Consider the following 20,426-nt stretch of genomic DNA (forward strand, 5'->3'; position numbering starts at 1 on the left):
CAACCATATATACAATTCCCATTTTGAAAGTTACTATTGAATCTGCTTCCGAAACCACTTCAGGACAGTGCGTTCCAGATCATGACCACTCACTCTCCTCATCTCTTTGGTTCTTTTACCATTATGGTAAAACTATGTCCTCTGTTTACTGACACTGCAAACAGTTACTCCTTACTCTTATCAAAACCCCTCCTAATTTTGAACCTCTGTTAAATCTCCCTTCTCTGTTCCAAGGAGAATAATTCCAGCTTCTCCAATGTCTCCACGTGACTGAAGTCCCTCATCTGTGTATTTTTCATACGTTGTCACTGTGCTGTTCTCTCCACATTATTGTCAACATTAGTACTAATTTTATTCTTAGTCAATTGATTCTGTGATGTTTTCTTAAAGGGGAAAGCTGGAAAATAAAATTTCTCGAAAACATATCGGGTTGGAACATCAACAGGTCTAAAAAAAAAAGATTGGGGTTGTAAAGAGTTACTTAATCTCAGTGGGGAAATTTGAGACTGATGACGGGAAGTTCTTCACACAGAGCAATCAACACTTAGAATATATTTCTGGCTGCTATAACAGAGACAAAAATCCTGGAATAATTTAAGAAACATTTGATGGGACTGTGGATTATTTCTGGATGGACTAGCTAGTTGTGTCCAAATGGGATCCTTCATTCCTACCTATGCAATGAAGTGAAACTCCTGAGATTGGTCACCTTAAGTAGCTTGCAAGGCAATTACAAATGCATTTCAAATGTCCCTAGGTCGCAGAAGAAATCTGACACTGCACGCCGAGGATAAACGACAGCAAGTGGCTGCACCACTTCACATTTAGAGTTATTCACTACCACATGTCCCACACAGCTTCCCCGGTGAACATATACTGCATTCTAATAAAATAGTTACAGTGCTATGAATTTTTTTGACCCTGTATTGGCAGCAGTGCAGAATGCCTTTTTAAATTTGGAAACCTTTGGTGAAGAGCCAAGGTCCATAGTGCAGTACACCATCAAGGTTGAAGAGACTTTCGAGAGAAAGCAAGATAAATCATGCAGTAATGTTTAGACAGCACGAAGCTTGCTTTTTTTTTAATGTCCAGCTGGGTATTGACATAGATAGCTGACCAAAAAAGAGAAGCTTGAGTTTTGAGAGCGATTTAAAATTAACGCTTTTGCAGAATGGTTTGCAATGCTGCACTACCTGGAAACCAGTGCTGCACTTTTAGCAGTTTTTAGGGAATATGTTATATTGGGGTTTGGTGAGACCACACCTGGAGTTTTGGTCTCCTTACCTACGGAAGGATATACTTGTCTTGGAGAGCAACGAAGAACTAACTTGATTCCTGGAATGAGAGGGCTGTCGTATGAGGATAGATTGAGCAGAATAAGCCTGCATTCTCTACAGTTTAGAAGAATGAGAGGCGATATCATTGAAACATAAAATTCTAGAGGGCTCGATAGGGTAGATGCTGAGAGGTGTTTCCCCTAGCTGGAAAGTCTAAAACTACAAGTCATAGTCTCAGATTAAGGGAGCAACTATTTAGGACTGAGATGAGGCAAAATTTCTTTACTCAGGATTGTGAATCTTTCTCTACTCCAAGGCTCAGTCAATAAGTGTATCCAAGACCAAGATTGATCGATTCTTGACCACAGGGGAATCAAGGGATATGGGGTTAGGGTGAAAAAGTGAAGTTGATATAGGATTTCAGCTATGATTTTATTGAATGGTGGAGCAGGCTTGATGGGCTGAATGGCCTCATCTTGTTCCTATTTCTTATGTTTAGTTCGAGTAAATAAAGAGACACTTTCCAAAGGCTGATGGGTTGATAACCACTAAGCGCAAATTTAAGGTACAAAAGCAAAATACTGCCAATGCTGGAAATCTGAAATAAAAACAGAAAATGCTGGAAATACTCAGCAGATCTGGCAGTAATTGTCGAGAGAGAAAAACACAGTTAATATTTCAGGTCAATGACCTTTCATCAGAACTGGTGGAAGTCATCAACCCGAAACATTTACTGTTTCTGTCTCCATAGATTTAAGGTGTTTGGCAAGAAAACCAGAGGCGACATGAGGGAATACTATATTATGCCACAAATGGTTAGGATTTGGAATACACTGCCTGATTGGGGAATGAGACTAACGGGATTGCTCTTTGAAAGAGCTGGTACAGACAGGATGGGCCAAATGGCCGTCTTCAGTGCTGTACTATTCTATGATTCTACGTTCCTCAGCTCTTCGTATCACAGAATACAGAATCCTGCAACCCTAGGTGTTTTATTTTCTGTATTACACAAATTGTACTGATTACTTTTTTCCAAATTTGCTATTAAAATTATATCCTAATGGGTATTTTGAGCCCAATAATATATTTTAGAAATGTTAAATATATTTATCTGCCCATTTCGTTTCACACCCCTCCCTGAAGTTTTACTGAAGCCCTATTGAGAACACTACTACAGTCTGTCTGCGCTTCTCTCTCTCTCTAAACCCCGGTTCTTTTCTGACAGCCAGATAAGATGAATGTGGAGTTAAAGCATATCATGTGTGGCATTACACAGTTTCTTAAACTGGATCTACTTCTTCTAGGAACTTGCAAAGGTGGCCACAGAGTCTATAAGCACCAGTCACGGAAACACGCAATTCGAATTAAAAAGAACAGCTAGCTCGCGTAAGTAAACACAGTTTGCAGATTTTTTGGTAAATGGTGAATAACTTTTAAAACTGTAATTTTGTTTTGTTGCGCTCTTAGATAAGCAGTTTTTTGCAACTGTATAAGCTTGTTCGCCTTAAACTGAGATGATTCCTATGCAGTCTATCCTATGCTGCAGTTAGACTGAAATACTTACTGGTCTGTAGCTGCCGAGTGCAACACTTGGGTGTCAGGAGAGAGCTCTGTGCTTGTATTTCAGCACTCACCACTGAATTATACTTGGCCTCAGTAAATTTAGAAGAGTTTTGAGTGCGCATGTTAAGTCCAAATAGTGCAAGAGGGTTAAAAGAAAAGGTTTCACACTTGCATTCTGAAATGCTTCACGGCCAATTAACTACTTCGGATGTGCAGTCACTCTTATGTAAACAAGTGCAGCACCTCTTTTGAACATCAAGATCCCAAAGAGATAAATGACCAATTAAGATGATTTTTGGTATATTGGTTAATGCGTAACTGCTTGACTGGACACTCCAGGAACTCCTCTGATCATCTTCAAATAGTGCCATGGGATCATTTTCATCCGCAAGGCAGACAGGACCACAGCTTAAATTATCATCCGAAATATATCTCGAATAATATCGCAGATTGACGTTCCTGTATGGAAAAAAAACCAACTTGAACATGGTAACTATTCATATTCCAGTCATCTTTGCACAATATAATTTCAAACTCTCAGAGTGCTGGAACCAGTGATATAATTACTTCAGTAGAAGTTCAGTGCTTCAAATTAGAAATGTTGTGTAATAGCTGTGATGAGTTACATATATGGTTTTTATTTTAAAGTTGAACAAAATCCTAGAGGATCTCCTTTAGTTTATAGTACTCCCTCATTCTATGCAACTATATAATAGCTCCACCACTTTCTTTGTTTCTGTAAAAATGTTAATTTTATTGCCTGTAAGCAACTGTAATTTTAATTGTATGAGAGATTCTTCTGCCTTGTACTCGCATCAGTGTCCCTCGCTGCTTGCTCACTCCAGTGATGTGTTCAGTGAGGAGCTGCCTCTATTGGTGGGGGTGGTTCTGTAAAAACTGCATCTGCAGCCAGTAGCTTGGGTTACTGCAGCTCTCAGGCTACACGAAGCGACAGCAGCTGCAGTTTATCCTGTAACCACTGTAGGTGGCACAGCTTTGTTCCCAGATGGCTTGGGAAACTAATGTTGCTGTTTGTTTTGCAGGGATGTTTGTGGCAGATACAAAGAGTCTGAAATGCCTCAAGCATCTCTGCGCATATTTCGAAATAGACATCCAACAAAATGGTAGTGAGTCAATGAGTTTGTGGGCTCAATGAGGAGCACTTCAAATATAAAGTATTCCCCCCCCTACAGCTTCCTTCCCCTTTAATCTTTAAAACACCAGATATAGAACCATTGGAGCTGGGGAAAGTGGTGGCTATTGGAATATGGTGAATCTTGAGTTTCCAGGGCTGCTACAGGAAGCCTCCTCATGAACGGCCTGTGTCTCAACACAAAACAGTTTTTTAAAAAAAATCTTATTCAAGTGGTTTTGAGGCAGCGTGTTCAGTTTTTGTTCTATGTATTGAATTTAATATAAATGAAGCAAGCTACATTGTTTGTATGACAACGGGCTTTGCTTCTGCACAAAAGGCTGTTTCTAGTCCTGTGACTAAGTTAATCTGTGTGTGGGTCTGTGCTATACGCATGTGTCCTCTCTATTTTTTTCCCCATTCAGCTGCCTGTAGAATGATTGCTAACAGTTTGAACAGAGAGTCCCCACCTTCTACTCCTGTCCGGAGGCCTGAAACAAGCACTTCCAAGATATCCGTCACTGTGGCCAACAAACTTGCCACAAAGAAAGCAGGTATGAAAGGGGAATGAGACCTTTTGAAAATTGGTCACCATTTTCCTGTTACCTTAAAGCATGAAGCTTGAGGTTGTACGCCCTGTGTGATGCATGTTCAGAGTTTTTGTTTCCATCTTTTACCCACTCCAATGGTTTTGTTTCTCTCTCCTTTCCTGGCTGCACAGGTTATCACATCTGCTGCGTTAAGGCAAAAAAAATGGGTCATTGTGACTTGCTTCCGCACACTTGTCTCCCTTTGCTTCCTGAAAACGACAATTGGAGGGGACACCTGGCAGAGGGGTTCGGTACCATGCTGGAGTATTATTCCACTGGTTCTGGCAGCTGTTTAGTACCTCAGATAAATTGTCCTTGTCTGAGCCCAAAACAATCATGATTACATTATTTGAGTGAGAGAGGAGCAATCACAGCTAAACGCAATCCTATCTTCCCCTCTGCCCACATGCCTCCACTTTCCAGCAAGTGTCACTGAATAACAAACAGAATTGGGAACCCTGGCTGCTCATTTTTCTTCGCCAGCTTCCAAACCCTGGGGTGCTGAGGATAACTGGTATCCTAGCCACCATTCTTTTTCCTGTCAGCTGAAATAGGGCCATTGATCCTGAGACTTTACTGATCTGTGTGGCTTAGGCCAACTGGATGGTGAGTTTATCTTTAGGGGGCTCCAGGAAGAACTTATTCATTGCAAGGGAGGAATACGATAACAATCTACAGGTCCTCTCTCCTCCCTTGTCCTGTAGTTCATTTAGTTAATAACTGACAGGTACAAGTGTCAGATTGTACTTTGATCTCTAACCTATGATGTTAATGGCTCAAAAAGATTGCTGTGTTTTCAGAGTGCATTTTTGGCTGGCCTTAAAGCAAAGCCTGCAAAATGTAATGTGTGACTGATTAATACAGTAATATTTTGCTTAGGTGGTCAGAATTTAATGAAGTGTTGGATTAAAATGCCCAATTTGACTTGCAGAAAATTCTAAAAAGTGTTTTCTAACGTTCAGCTAAAGAATCTGTCAGCTAAATACTTTTGCTCTCTTTATACTGTGCTTGGGAAGAATGGAATGGCCAATTTGACAGCTTGTATCTTATGCATGTGGCTGGAGAGGACAACTGACTCGAAGAGGGATTATTATGATGTGAAAAGAATGCAGTGATGCTGGTTCATAGTAATCACCATTGCACAAGTTATCGTCTACAGTTTGCTGCTAATTCAGATTTGTCTTTTCACCAAAAATGCAAACTATTCAATAATTTAAATTCAGCAAGATAAATACACAGGACAATTAGTGCTTAAAAAATTAAATAATATAATTTGAGTTAAGTAACTTAGAATTCGCAATAATCTATACTAGAGTTTGAGAGGCTGGGAGCCTTGAAAGTTGATGTGAGACGTGTTTTTTTTGTTTAGGTCCTCTGCGTTGTTTCTTTCTGTTTTCTACTGACCATTAGTGTTTTATTGTTCAGTTCTCTCTAGACCAGCCGATCCAGGTCCCGAAACGTCAGCAAAGCGACGCCGAGTGACTGCAGAAATGGAAGGTAAATACATAATCAATATGCCAAAAGGGACAACTGCAAAAACTAAGAAAATCCTGGAGCAGCAAGCCACGAAAGGTAAAGTGATCACCCAGTGCTTACGGTTGGGTGACTGCTGCATGCTAACACATCAAGTACTCCTCGTGTTGTAGTGCAGACTAAGCCTGTAAATATCTTAGTACTAATAAACAGGGCTGCCAACCTTTGTCCATGTGACTGTAATGTTGCTGATTCTAGTACTCTGAGACCTGCAGCTTACGCCTCCACATTTTAGACTCTAGAAAGCTTCAAAGTACTCAAGATACTAAATCTTCTGATTGAAACAAAATCCTAACCTTTCAGGTATTTCAATCTCTCTCCTCTATATTTGAGATGACTGAACTGGTGCCAGTACTGTAAATGTTTGTTCTTTCTTGTTCGGACTCTAGGTTTGCCAAGAATGTCTGTCTTTGATAGGCTCGGTGCAGAAGCAAAAGCAGACACCACTACTGGTAGCAAGGTGAGGCCTGAATAAAATGCAACATATTTTTTTAAAGGAAGCGTGTTATTTAATTTTTTTTCAGTGAGTGAGTTAGAAAATCTGTTGAGTACAGTACTGTAGTGGTTATGGTTACTGGTCTAGAAACCTAGACATTGTGAGTTCAAATCGTGCCATCACTTGTTGCAAAATTGAATTGAATTGCTGGCATCAGGAAATTAGATGACCCAGCTGGCTTATTAATCTCCTTCAGAGAAGGGAACCTACCCACTCCATTCGGTCTAGTCTACACGTGACTCCAACTCCACACTATGTACTTGATTCTTCATGCCTAGTGAGCCTCTTGGTTGCAGAACCAGTTGTAACTAGACAGACAGCTACCTACTCAGGGCAACTAGGAACATAGGGAAAAGGAGGAGGCCATTCAGCCATCGAGACTTCTGCTATTCAATGAGATCATGGCTGATCTGTATCTTAACAGTATCCATTCGTAACCAAAAACCTATCTATCCATGATTTAAATTGATTATTTAAGCGGCCTTGCCAGTGTCACCGGCATCTTGAGAAGGGGCACAGTAGCATGGCGGTTATGTTACTGGACTAGTAATCCAGAAGCCTGGGCTAATAATGCTGGGACATGAGTTCAAATCCCACCACAGCAGCTGGGGAATTTAAATTCAGTTAATTAAATGACATTTGGAATATAAAGTTAGTATCAGTAATGGTGACCATGAAACTACCAAATTGTTGTAAAAACGAACCTAGTTTATTAATGTCCTTTAGGGAAGGAAATCTGTCGCCCTTACCCCATCTGGCCCAAATGTGACTCTAGACCCACAGCAATGTGGTTGATTCTTAACTGCCCTCTGAAATGGCCTAGTAAGCCTCTCAGTTATATTCAAGAAGGTGGTTCACCAACTTCTTGGACGCTGTCGGGGGCGGGCAGTAAATGCTAGCGACATGTCACATCCCATGAATGAATTTTTAAAAAAAATTAGACCTGATCTATGCATAGGAAATACCTCCCTATGTTCTGTATCTCTAGTGTAAATTCTGTTCAAATTGAAAGAAATGGGATCATTTTAACCTAACTCGCCGGGCCTAAATCCTGCATGATCAGGTGGAATGTCTTCAATGGAGAGTAAAATGGGGCTGGGCATAAAATCAATGTTCCACCTGATCCCGTCAGTTTTTCGACAGGTGGGTGAGGTGAAAATTACCCCCAGAGAGCTTGCATTTATATAGCATCTTTCACATCTTAAGCCTATCTCAAAGTGTCTCTCAGCCAATAAATTACGATTTGAAGTGCAGTTGTTTTGTAGGTAAACTCAGCAACCAATTCGCACACAGCAGATCCCACAAACCGCAGATGAGATTAATGGACTAGCTAATCAGTTCCGACAATGTTAGTGGAGGGTGAGTGTTTCCAGTGGAGGAGCACAGGAGTGGCCTAGTGTGGGACCAGTTTTCACTCCTTCCCTGCCCAGCCTCCTGGTTGCAGCTGCCCTGATCTGACTGAAGCTGGAATTCCCAGTGCTAATTAAAAAAATTATTGCAGAACTCTGAGGTGGCCGTAGAGAAGAAAATATCTTGCTGTTTATATTTGCAATATGATACAATGACATTTTGCCTTGAAATATTTGATTCTGCTAAAATATTAAAGGACAAAGGTAAAGAAATGGGATTTTAGGTAAGTAACTCTGATGTGGAGCTAGCACGGGCATGATGGGCTGAATGGCCTCCTGTCCAGAAATGTCTCTAGTTCTGTAATGCTTGATTATCTGCCATATCTTCCTCCACCAAATCAGTTCGTACTAACATTTCTCAATCAAATTCTACTACAATATTACAGTCATTCTATTGACTGGAACCAAAGGAAAATTTTAGAAAGTTCCAGCACTAGGCCTTTAGCCAAGTTGTTCCAATACAGCTACAACACTAGCATTCACCCGACAGTGTGGAAACTTGCTCAGGTATGTCCTGTCTCTAAAAAAACAGGACAAATCCAATTACTTTTCAAAATCAGCTTTCCCTCAATCATCTGCAAAGTAATGGAAGGGGGCATCAACAGTGCTAACTCACAAATAATCTGGTCACCAATGCTTAGTTTGGGTTCTGCTAGGACCACTTGGAACCAGATCTCATTACAGCCTGGTCCTTGATAAAGTAGAATGCTTTACAGGCATTAAGTACAATTCTCCACATGTTTTGTTTAGATGGTATTAGAAATCTAAAAAATCATTATGGTGGTTTGGGTATAGTTTCAAAGCTAGGACTTCACACTGAAGCATGATTATGATATGGGAGTATTTATAAAATCTGAAATTGATAAATGAAGAATCTTTGCATAACCCAAGGAATAGGTGAATCTCTGGGAGGTTTCCAGAGTTAGGGAAATCCAGTTGGAGGAGGACATTTTTTTGACTGAATGCATTTGTACTGCTGAGGATTAGTTAAATTTATGCCTGAGAATTCCTCCGCCATAGATCAAACCTCAGCTGCCTGTAACCTGTTCACACCGAGCCCTGCTCAACCATCACCATGTCTTCGCTGAACTGTAAAGGCTCAACTTTTAAAGTTATCATCTTTTTATTTTTATCCCTCCATGGCTTTGTTCCTTCCTATCTCTCTAACCTCCTCCAGCCCTACAACCCTCCCTGAACTCTCCCACCCTCTAACCCCAGTCTCTTTTGCATCCCATAACCCTTTTGCCCCATTGTTGTCCGTGCCTTCAGACACATAAGTTGCAGTTTCTAAAATTCTGTCACCTCTCCACCTCCCTCTCCTCCATTACAATGCTCCTTGCAACACACTTCTTGTGACCATGCATTTGGCCACCCCTCCTAATTCCCTCCTCCTTTGGCTCAGAATCCATTTTTTCTCCTTCATTCCTTTGAAGTAGCTTGGGATGTTTTTCTACTTGCATTTCTATAGCACCTCATCACATCCTAAAGTGCTTCACAACCAATGAAGTACTTTTGATGTGCAGTCTCTGTTATAATATAGGAAACATGGCAACCAATTTGCACACACCAAGGTCCCACAAATAGCAATGTGATAATGATCAAATAATCTCTCTATTGTAGTTGAAACATAGAAACATAGAAAATAGGAGCAGGAGTAGGCCATTCGGCCCTTCGAGCCTGCTCCGCCAATCATTATGATCATGGCTGATCATCCAACTCAATAACCTGTTCCCGCTTTCGCCCCATACCCTTTGATCCCTTTAAACCCAAGAGCTATATCTAACTTCTTCTTGAAAACATACAATGTTTTGGCATCAACTGTTTTCTGTGGTAGCGAATTCCACAGGCTCACCACTCTCTGGGTGAAGAAATTTCTCCTCATCTCAGTCCTGAATGGGTTTACCCCGTATCCTTAGACTATGATCCCTGGTTCTGGACTCCCCCACCATCGGGAGCATCCTTCCTGCATCTACCCTGTCAAGTCCTGTTAGAATTTTATAGGTTTCTATGAGATCCCCCCTCACTCTTCTGAACTCCAGCGAATGTAATCCTAACTGACTCAATTTCTCCTCATACGTCAGTCCCACCATCCCAGGAATCAGTCTGGTAAACCTTCGCTGCACTCCCTCTATAGCAAGAACATCCTTCCTCAGATAAGGAGACCAAAACTGCACACGATATTCCAGGTGTGGCCTCACCAAGGCCCTCTATAATTGCAGCATGACATCCCTGCTCCTGTACCCTAATCCTCTTGCTATGAAGGCCAATATACCATTTGCCTTTTTTACCGCCTGTTGCACCTGCATGCTTACCTTCAGCGACTGGTGTACGAGAGCACCCAGGTCTTGTTGCATATTCCCGTTTCTCAGTTTATAGCCGTTCAGATAATCTGCCTTCCTGTTTTTCCTACCAATGTGGATAACCTCACATTTATCCACATTATACTGCATCTGCCATGCATTTGCCTACTCACTCAACTTGTCCAAATCACCCTGAAGCCTCTCTGCATCCTCCTCACAACTCACCCTCCCACCCAGTTTTGCATCATCTGCAAATTTGGAGATATTGCATTTAGTTCCCTCATCTAAATCATTAATATATATTTTGAATTGCTGGAGTCCTAGCACCGATCCCTGCAGTACCCCACTAGTCACTGCCTGCCATTCGGAAAAAGACCCATTTATCCCTACTTTGTTTCCTGTCCGTTGGTTGAGGTGTCCCGTACAAATATACATAATATATGAAATAAAAACAGAAAATGCTGGAAACTCAGCAGGTCAGTCAGCATCTGTGGAGAGAGAAAAACCGAGCTGACATTTCATATCAAAGTCCTTTTATCAGAATTGACAGAAATTAAAGAATTAATAATTTATTAGCAATTACAGAGCCAGGGAGATGGGTGGGGAGTACAAAGGAGAAGGCCTGGCTAGGGTGAAGGGAAAGTGTGATTAGGTGACAAAGAGGTGATGATGTAAGGCAAAGGAGGTAGTAAAGAAACAAAAGATGGGTCCAGAGGAGGTGTAGATCATAGAATCATTAGCAGCACGTGCTGATAAATATGGATGGTTTTTGTGTTTAATACCTTGGTCATATCTTCAGGACAAAGGAGGTGAGAAACTTTCCTTCATGACACCCTGTGCCACTCTTCATTTCGCATTGTTAGAGAGGCTTGAGGGGCACGTCAGTGACTGCCCTTTGCTCTCGGAGTGGCTCATAGCACTTGTGACCACGGGTTTAATATCACAAAGCATCGTGGCACTTCATAGATGAAGGAGACCCAAGGGTGAGAGGAAGTGACCAAAGCTGTGGTTTTGAAGAGAGTTTCTGAAGATCAAGGTGGGAGTTTCTGAATGCAACAGCATAACAGACATGAAAGAGTGGGAGGAAAGGATTTTTTCACAGCTGGAGGAACTGGACTAATTAATTGTAGTTACTAAGCCATAAATCATATTAGTATTCAAATCGGTGAGCAGTATTGAGGAATTCTTCACAGCTTTCTTTTGGTAGTTTTCCGCTGGGCAATAATGTTCCTCTTTGACTGAAATACATTAATTTCTCAGTCATCAGATACATTAATTTTATGGGTAGTTAACTGAAGAATCACTTAGGCTAAAGCAGGCTAGTCTTAGATTGCAGTGATGCATTTATTGAACTGCATCACATAGAACGTTGTATAAATGAAATATGTTACTGTTCAGGTATACTTGCAAATGGTAAACAGATAACACTGAGAATACACAGCTAGTCAGTCAGTTTCTGAGAGGGAAAGACAGGCGACGGTTTTGAGTGAAACCCTGTGTCAGAAATGATAAGAATTCTTATGCAGGATCCAATCTGAGATGTCAGCTTTCCGTTCCCATTCAGGGGCTGATTGATTAATGTTTTGTGTGTTCATCGGATGAACAGAACCACAGATCTATGGCGACTGAGTGAACTTTCTCAAAGAAGCTTCTGAGGGGTTTTAATGTGAATTGAGAATTATGTTTACAGTTCATTTCATGAACACTGCAATTCAGGAACCTTACTTATGAAATGTGGCTTTTGGCTGTTTAGGTATTTACCCTTGAAGATTTCCGATGTCCGTGCAGATTTTGGGAGAGGATTTTTAAAATTATTAATGTCTTGGCATCAGCTTTGTAACATTAAATTAATGTTATGTGGAATATTTTATAGAAATTGTTGTTCCTGGATTATTACCCCACAGCCTACTTTACTGCACAATTTCTACTATACTTGGAAGTCAAAAAAGGACATTATTTTAAATAAATTATGCTCTGTAATAAAAGCAAAATGATAGAGTATTTTGAAACAGTAATTCAGTCTCCATGTTCTGCTGACATCACCTGGTTTATTTGATTTGAATTACCACTTTATAAAGCCATTAAGAGCTAGTCTTCAATTGTCTGCATAGTGTTGCAGTAAAATATGACATGGCACTCATAAATTCAAAGCAATGTACATCTGATGAGGAAGAAAACAGAGCACAACACATGCCAGGACGGTGGGGCTAAAAAAGCTATTCCTGTGCGAGGGCACTGTGGTCCTAAATATCACTTGTTGATTGACCCCTCAAGCTATTACACCAGAACCATTATGAAAGATGATTCGGCGTCAATTGGAATGGTGCAATGACCATTATTATACAATTAGTTGGTCTCCTGTTGTGTTACATGGGAGAAGTCAAGACCAAATGTAGTTTTTGGGTGAAGTGGGCTGTGGGGCATAATTGGATCAGGATGGGCAGAAATAATTCAGTCCCTATTTTAAAGGCATACATTCTGTCCTTATTTTTATACTTCATTATTATAAATCCCTCCATCCACATTTATAATGGAACGAACCTTGTAAACTTGGGCAGCACAGTGGCGCAGTGGTTAGCACCGCAGCCTCACAGCTCCAGCGACCCGGGTTCAATTCTGGGTACTGCCTGTGTGGAGTTTGCAAGTTCTCCCTGTATCTGCGTGGGTTTCCTCCGGGTGCTCCAGTTTCCTCCCACATGCCAAAAGACTTGCAGGTTGATAGGTTAATTGGCCATTATAAATTGCCCCTAGTATCGGTAGGTGGTAGGGAAATATAGGGACAGGTAGGGATGTGGTAGGAATATGGAATTAGTGTAGGATTAGTATAAATGGGTGGTTGATGGTCGGCACAGACTCGGTGGGCCAAAGGGCCTGTTTCAGTGCTGTATCTCTAAACTAAACTAAACTTTTCATGCTGTACTTGAACCCTCCCACCAGTGGTCGGGCTGCAGTGCCTTCATGAAGCGAGGGTACAATTGCAGCATGACCTGTTTATCTAGACAGATCTCATTATAAATGCAGACATACCAATTATAATGTAAAAGGTGTCAGGAATTTGCAGCTGGAGTCAAGATTTTGAATGTATATAGATCTCAGTGGCTTCCTTGATTTCCAGCTAAGTTAAAAGAATTCCACATAACTGGTGTCATCTAGAGAATAAATCTTCTGAAAATGTCTCTCCATTATAATCAGTATAAATTGTGCAAAGTGCTCTCTTTTAATCGGTTAAGTGTTGGAAAGTTTGTTTATTGGGAATTTAGTGGTTATGTAGAGCTGCATAAAATTCACCAGAAACTTTGGCTGCTCATAAGGAGGCCTTTCAGCCTATGTTGCCTGTGGCAGCTCTCTGAAAGAGCTAACTGTTTAGATCCACTCCCTAGTCCGTTCCCCACATCCTTGTAAAGTTTTATTATTCAAATATTTATCCATTTTCAGGGCCATAAGAAAGAGCAGGAGGAGTGGGACTAATTGGACAACTCTTTCAAAGAGCCAACACAGACACAATGAGCCCAATGGTGGCTGCCTCTGCTGTACAATGCTATGATTCTATATGAATTCTATGATTCTGTTCAATGCTATGATTCTATATGAATTCTGCTCCGACCACTGTTTCTGGTGGTGCATCCTATATCTGAATAATCCTCTCCATAAAGATTTTCCTAACCCATCCTTTCATCCCCTGATTATGATAAATTTATACACTCCAGCTACTTCCCAGTTGAAATATTATTTCCCATTTTACTTTATTCGAACATCTCATCATTCTGAACCCTTGTATCAGATCTCCTGTTATACTTTTCTGTTCGAATGAAAAGAGCTCAAATTCTCTAGTCTAAACTCAATGCGGTATCAGCAGGACAGTTGGAGCGAATGCAAAACAAGTTCAGCAACTAATGTATCTTTGCTGAAATTCTGCATCTCTTTTAGCCGACAGGAGTCTTCAGCCGTCTGGGTGAAGTTGTTAATCAGAAGGAGAGCAGCGATGACGATGATGCTGGTTCTGTACTTCAGTATGCTGGGGTCCTGAAGAGAATGCCAGCTGGAACCCTGAAGGAGAGCCTGTTTGCAATCAAGGAGAAAATCACAGCTGCCAAAGCCAAGCACACAGTTACCACGATAAGGCGGCTGTCCATCCCCAAAGCCAGCAGCAGGACTGTCCCGAGTGTTGGCGTTCAGGCCACAGTAGCAACCCCCACACTCAGATTGCAACCAACGGCTAAAGCTAAGGTCAGTGTCAGGCAGAGACTAGGGAAGCCCATTGCGGCTGAGGCGGACACACAGGACAACAAAGTCACCAGCACCAAAAGTCGAGGCAGCCCCGAGTTCACTGTGACCATCAAGAACACTGCACGGACTGCAGTTAGTACCAAAGTGACCAGCAGCACCGAAGGTCGCCTTGCTCAGATGGACTCCACAGGCACTGTCAGTGTGTTTGAAAGGCTGGGGAAGAAGTTGAAGTAGTGGGATTTCACAGTACTTTATTTTTGTATGTATAAAAGGTATCTCTTTAGTCAAGGCAAAACACCACTTTTAACATTGACTGAAACACTGTGGTTTGGGTGATTCCCAAATACTTGACAGCCAAAAGACCCCGGGAATAAATGATAATACAGCACAAATCCTATTGAAAATAGTTGACAGGATTTTAATTGGCACAACAATTTTGTTGTGATATATTGAGAACCCCAGGTTTTTTTGTGGTGGGGCAGAAGGGGATTGAAGCTGGCCTCTTTAAGGGGCTGCTAAATCTGATAACAGGTATTTTGCACCCCAGATTGCTGTCTTGCTTTGGCACAAGCCTGCTGTCATACCAAGCCATTGCCACTGTATGATTGATATGAATGGCTTTTTCGTTTTGTTTTTTGTGATCTCACATGTTGCAGTATATCTGATTGCAGTAACTAATTCAGCAAACCCTTGGGCGACTTAAATAAATCTAGCTGCTTTGTTTGCAACAGAGCTTTTGGTATGAATGGACTTTTGTGGTATTGGGATATTTCAGCACTGAAGAACTGATGGATGCAAAACTACTCAAAGCATGTTGCTTTCACAAAATTATTTAATGCATTTTGAGTGTTTTACACCTCACCCCTCTATGTATGGGCAGTTCCTTCCCAACAGTTTGTTTTCCATGATTCCTAGAAGATATAAAATAATTTTAATTCCGTTCTTGTTACCATAGTTTGATTTGTGGTGGAGGTTTTGACCTGGTAGCTAGTTTGGCCATTAACTAGGAAACTTGGGTAAACAAATTAACTTTTTTTTTTATTGTAACGTTTATTACGTTTGATCAGATGAAGTGGCCAATCTCAAACGTGGTTACCCATGCCCATGCACCTTCAAAAATAAATTTTTAAAAATACAAAGTGTGTTCAGCAACCAGAATGATGTGTCTGAACTGGCTGTCTCAGTAAATGCAGTGTTAACAGTGAGTGAGCTCTAGGCTATTGTGCTTTGGCCATTTTGAGCCAATCCTGGAGAACATTAACATTCAGGCCAGTATTGCATGTTATACAGTTTAAGTACATGTGCACATTAAATGTAGATGTTACTTTTAACGACTTGTGTTCATTTGAGTTCCACTGTAATCTAAGTTTACCGTCATTAGTTGCCAAAATGTCAAAATCCTGTTTTTTTAATGTATTTTTTGGCTTTGGGGAAATAACCGTGGCAGCTTTTACTGAGCTTTTCAATAGAGTGGGTGTGTGTGTGATGATTTGCTTTTATCTGTGCATTTGAACAGTTTTCTTAGGGTGGAGAAGTCATTTCTTTCCCCCATTTTGCTCAGTGGTTGGCTCCTTACTTTGTTTTTAGCTGTTCAGAAAAATCTCTTTAAAACACAGATTATGAGCCATTTGTGGGGTTTAATCTGTCTGTCCTCCCAAGCCTGGCTAGACACCACTCTGTTGTGCAGAGATCTGAATGAACATTGTTGTTAGTGTGGTCGTCTGATTTTTAGTGTTTAAGCCAATAACAACCCTGGAAAAGCAGAGTTCTAGAATTTAGGAATAAACCCACTGACCCAGAGATTTCATCCTCAATCTACACTTTGTATATCTGTCCCTTCTCCCTCACCACATACAAGTAAACAGACCGACAATATACCTCCTTTCTTTGTGAAACCGCTTGTTGCTCACTGATGCTGTTAGTTGCCCACTGTCACATTGACCATGGCTTGTGTTTTTCCTGACGAGCTGTGATTCCCCAGTTGAAATATTCTGATTACAAGCACTTTCATTTATCTTGATCCCAAGAAGCACAGGTTTGTGCTCAGCTAACTTCACCCAGCTTTTGTTGACCCTATTTCACACACACACACAACAATCAGAAGGTCTGATAATGTAAAAGAAATCCACTAGGCTATTCACATTTTGGGACTGTTTTTTGGCCACTCAGTTTGTTCATAGTATATTTGGAAACCACTCAACAACATTCATTCATTCATACAGCACTTTTAACACAGTAAAACATCCAGGAATGGTATCAGACAAAATTTGACTCTCAGCCACATCAGATATTAGGACAGGTAACCAAAAGCTTGGTCAAACAGGTAGGTTTTAAAGAGTGTCTTAAAGGAAGTGAGAGGTTTAGGAAGAGAATTCCAGAACTTAAGGCCCAGACAGCTGAAGGCATGGCTGCCAATGACATAGTTTTCAGCAGCATATTGTTCACCCGTGTTACTCCTTTTGTTAACTGCATAGTTTTAACCTCTGAAGGCTGCCAAGTTACATCTTTAAGTTACAAATACATATTTCCCTTTTTTTCAAATGTACAAACTGTGAGTTGGCAAACTCTTGGAGTGATTGAAGAGAAGCTACTGGACATTGATTTTTTTAAATATTATTAAGCTTAGCTGCTTACCAACCTTCTGTTTGACTCCTTTTTTGGAAACTTGATATCAGTGAAAAATACAGTAAAATACTGACTCTCCACCAGAGCCTGCTCTTGATTGTAAAGGTCTAAAGATGGATGACCATTCAGTTTTTATTTAATGAAACTTGTAATATTACATTGTTCACAATTTAAACATGAGATTTAATTTTAAATGAAAATTAAAACCTGATATGTGAAATTTTAATTGCAGTAGCAATTGAGGTTGAATTGGCTTGGAATGGTATTTGTGGGATGGCTTCCACTGCTTCCTGTTTGAACTGATAATGGGTGTGAGCTGAGGTGCCCATAGTTAAGGGATTTCAGACAGGAGATTAAATCTAGAGCAAGGGAGGCAGCCCACATACACTAGAAGGAAAATTGCAGGAGTTTAATTACAACTCTGTGAGTGAAGCACAAAGCTTCATAAAATGGTGCTAATAAAATGGTGGTAAACCCAGGTAAAAGCAAGGCCAGTGACCCAAAAACATATTTGTGTACAGACGCAACGCTTAACTGAAATGCTAGATATGGGGACAGGGGCTCCTGAATTGACTCATATGGTCTCAGATGTCCATTTTTGTATTTTATATTTGTATTTTGTGCAGCTTCGCAGTGTAATGGAGCCGATTGTATATGTTAAAACAGAGAGAAATACCATTTGCAAAACCTGTAGGCCAGGGTATCTAAACTAACTTTGATCACCATTTACTACACCTGGATACTATTTGTTAGATAAGCCTACGCAGTTTGTGTCTCAATAGTCACAAGTTAAACCTTGGCCATCTCAAAATTATTTTGTGTAAATGGATGATTCGGTATTTAAGTAGGAAAGGATGGGTATGGTCTGTGCCCAACGTAAAATGGGTGTTGTCTCCTTAATTATAATCTAATGCCCCTGAATTATAAGTCTCTACAGTTTAACTTAATTTAAGTCAGACTAGTTGGATTTAAGTACATTGAGGAGTTTTTTCTTTGGCCTCCTTGTCTCGAGAGACAATGGGTAAGCGCCTAGAGGTGGTCAGTGGTTTGTGAAGCAGCGTCTGGAATGTCTATAAAGGCCAATACTAGAGTGACAGACTCTTCCACAGGCGCTGCAGATAAAATTGGTTGTCGGGGCTGTTACACAGTTGGCTTCTGTCTTTTTTCCTGCCAACTGCTAAGTCTCTTCGACTCACCACTCTTTAGCCCTGCCTTTATGGCTGTCTGCCAGCTCTGGCGATCACTGTCAACGGACTCCCACGACTTGTGATCAATGTTACAGGACTTCATGTCGCATTTGCAGGCGTCTTTAAAGCGGAGACATGGACGGCCGGTGGGTCTGATACCAGTGACGAGCTCGCTGTACAATGCGTCCTTGGGGATCCTGCCATCTTCCGTTTGGCTTACGTGACCAAGCCATCTCGAGCGCTGCTGGCTCAGTAGGGTGTATATGCTGGGGATGTTGGCCGCCTCGAGCACTTATGCATTGGAGGTACGGTCCTGCCACCTGATGCCAAGGATTCTCTGGAGGCAGTGAAGATGGAATGAGTTGAGACGTCGCTCTTGGCTGACATACGTTGTCCAGGCCTCGTTGCCACAGAGCGAGGTACTGAGGACACAGGCTTGATACACTCGGACTTTTGTGTTCCGTGTCAGTGCGCCATTTTCCCACACCCTTTTGGCCAGTCTGGACATAGCAGCGGACGCCTTTCCCATGCGCTTGTTGATTTCTGCATCGAGGGACAGGTTACTGGTGATAGTTGAGCCTAGGTAGGTGAACTCTTGAACCACTTCCAGAGCGTGGTCACCGATATTGATGGAGCATTTCTGACGTCCTGTCCCATGATGTTCGTTTTCTTGAGGCTGATGGTTAGGCCAAATTCGTTGCAGGCAGCCGCAATCCTGTCGATGAGTCTCTGCAGACACTCTTCTGTGTGGGATGTTAATGCAGCATCGTCAGCAAAGAGGAGTTCCCTGATGAGGACCTTCCTTACTTTCGTCTTCACTCTAAGACGGGCAAGTTTGAACAACCTGCCATCTGGTCTTGTGTGGAGGAAAATTCCTTCTTCTGAAGACTTGAACGCATGTGAGAGCAGCAGTGAAAAGAAGATCCCAAACAGTGTAGGTGCGAGAACAGAGCCCTGTTTCACGACACTCAGGATAGGAAAGGGGTCTGATGAGGCACCGTTATGCTGAATTGTGCCTTTCATATTGTCATGGAATAAGGTGATGATACTTAGTAACTTTGGTGGACATCCGATCTTTGCTAGTAGTCTGAAGAGACCACGTCTGCTGACTAGGTCAAAGGCTTGTAAGGTCAAAGTAGTGATGTATAGTATAACTAACATTAGTGAAGCTGTTTTGTAGTGCTGGTGAGATTATGGAATTTTGGCAAAGAGATATGGAGCCCAGTAGGTCAAGCGAGGGTAATGTAGAAAGCTCATTGTTGGAATGCTCTTGGTTTAGCTGCATCTTCTGGTGTTAATTTTCCTCACTGTTGGACTCAGTGATTTTACACATTCAGTTCCTTGGGTAGGTTACCAGTGTCCATTGATTAAAACCTGTCAGTCACTGGCACAGAATAGTGAACAATGAATATGGTGGAATACTAGGTCAATAGCCCCTCTCTCTATACTGATGGAGCATGACGTGTCTCCCGCCTGTGGTGGAGAGGAATGGGCATGATGGAAAGTGAGTCTCTCCCTCAGGTGACTTGTGCATTATCAGTGGGAAGCTGTGTTGAATTGGTGGCCTGGAAGCCAGCTGCTCATTTGTGCTCTAGACCCAGGACTACAAAGGGGACACAGAGAAAGAAATGGTTCATATGTGTCCTTGTAGTGAACAGGCTACCTTTGGTCTTCCAATTTGCATAGTCTTAGGTTATCACTATTCGAATTGATCTTCAAATTGAGAAAGTTATTCCTTTGAGAAGAACCGAAGACCTCGACCCCTTTGCCACAGAGATAACCTGTGTCGTAGGCTTGGAGACAGAACAGGTTGATTGCTAAACATTACTAGTCATCAGCTGTCAGACTATGAAACCACAGTGGCAAGGGAGATGGTTGATGAGATGTATTTAAATAGTTGACACTTTTGTTATTAACTCACAAAAAAAACAAAGTATATTTGATATTTGTGGGTAAATGATCAGGAAGATACAGAAGTCTGATTGTGATTGTGCCTGGGAACTCTACTACTTTACAGTCTGCTGGGGCTTGGGGAGGGTTTGGAAACCTGGCCATACTGCAGGCGCCTTGTGTGATCCATTAAAGAA

General features: G+C 41.4%; 1 protein-coding gene across 4 annotated transcripts in view; it reads left to right on the plus strand.

The window, feature by feature from the left end:
• Window positions 1–15,858, plus strand: part of c40h19orf47 (chromosome 40 C19orf47 homolog) — a 35,630-nt gene extending 19,772 nt beyond the window's left edge. The window contains exons 4-8 of one of the 4 annotated variants that reach the window (XM_068018893.1): window positions 2,582–2,663; window positions 4,398–4,526; window positions 5,988–6,134; window positions 6,485–6,555; window positions 14,228–15,858. In XM_068018893.1, coding sequence (XP_067874994.1) covers window positions 2,582–2,663; window positions 4,398–4,526; window positions 5,988–6,134; window positions 6,485–6,555; window positions 14,228–14,761 — 963 coding nt within the window. In that variant the 3' untranslated portion in view covers window positions 14,762–15,858. The remainder of the gene's footprint in view (window positions 1–2,581; window positions 2,664–4,397; window positions 4,527–5,987; window positions 6,135–6,484; window positions 6,556–14,227) is intronic. The other 3 variants (XM_068018894.1, XM_068018895.1, XM_068018896.1) reach the window with 3 other exon arrangements.
• Window positions 15,859–20,426: the final 4,568 nt, after the last annotated feature.

This window comes from Heterodontus francisci, chromosome 40, assembly GCF_036365525.1.
Source record: "Heterodontus francisci isolate sHetFra1 chromosome 40, sHetFra1.hap1, whole genome shotgun sequence".
NCBI classification, from domain to species: Eukaryota; Metazoa; Chordata; class Chondrichthyes; order Heterodontiformes; family Heterodontidae; genus Heterodontus; species Heterodontus francisci.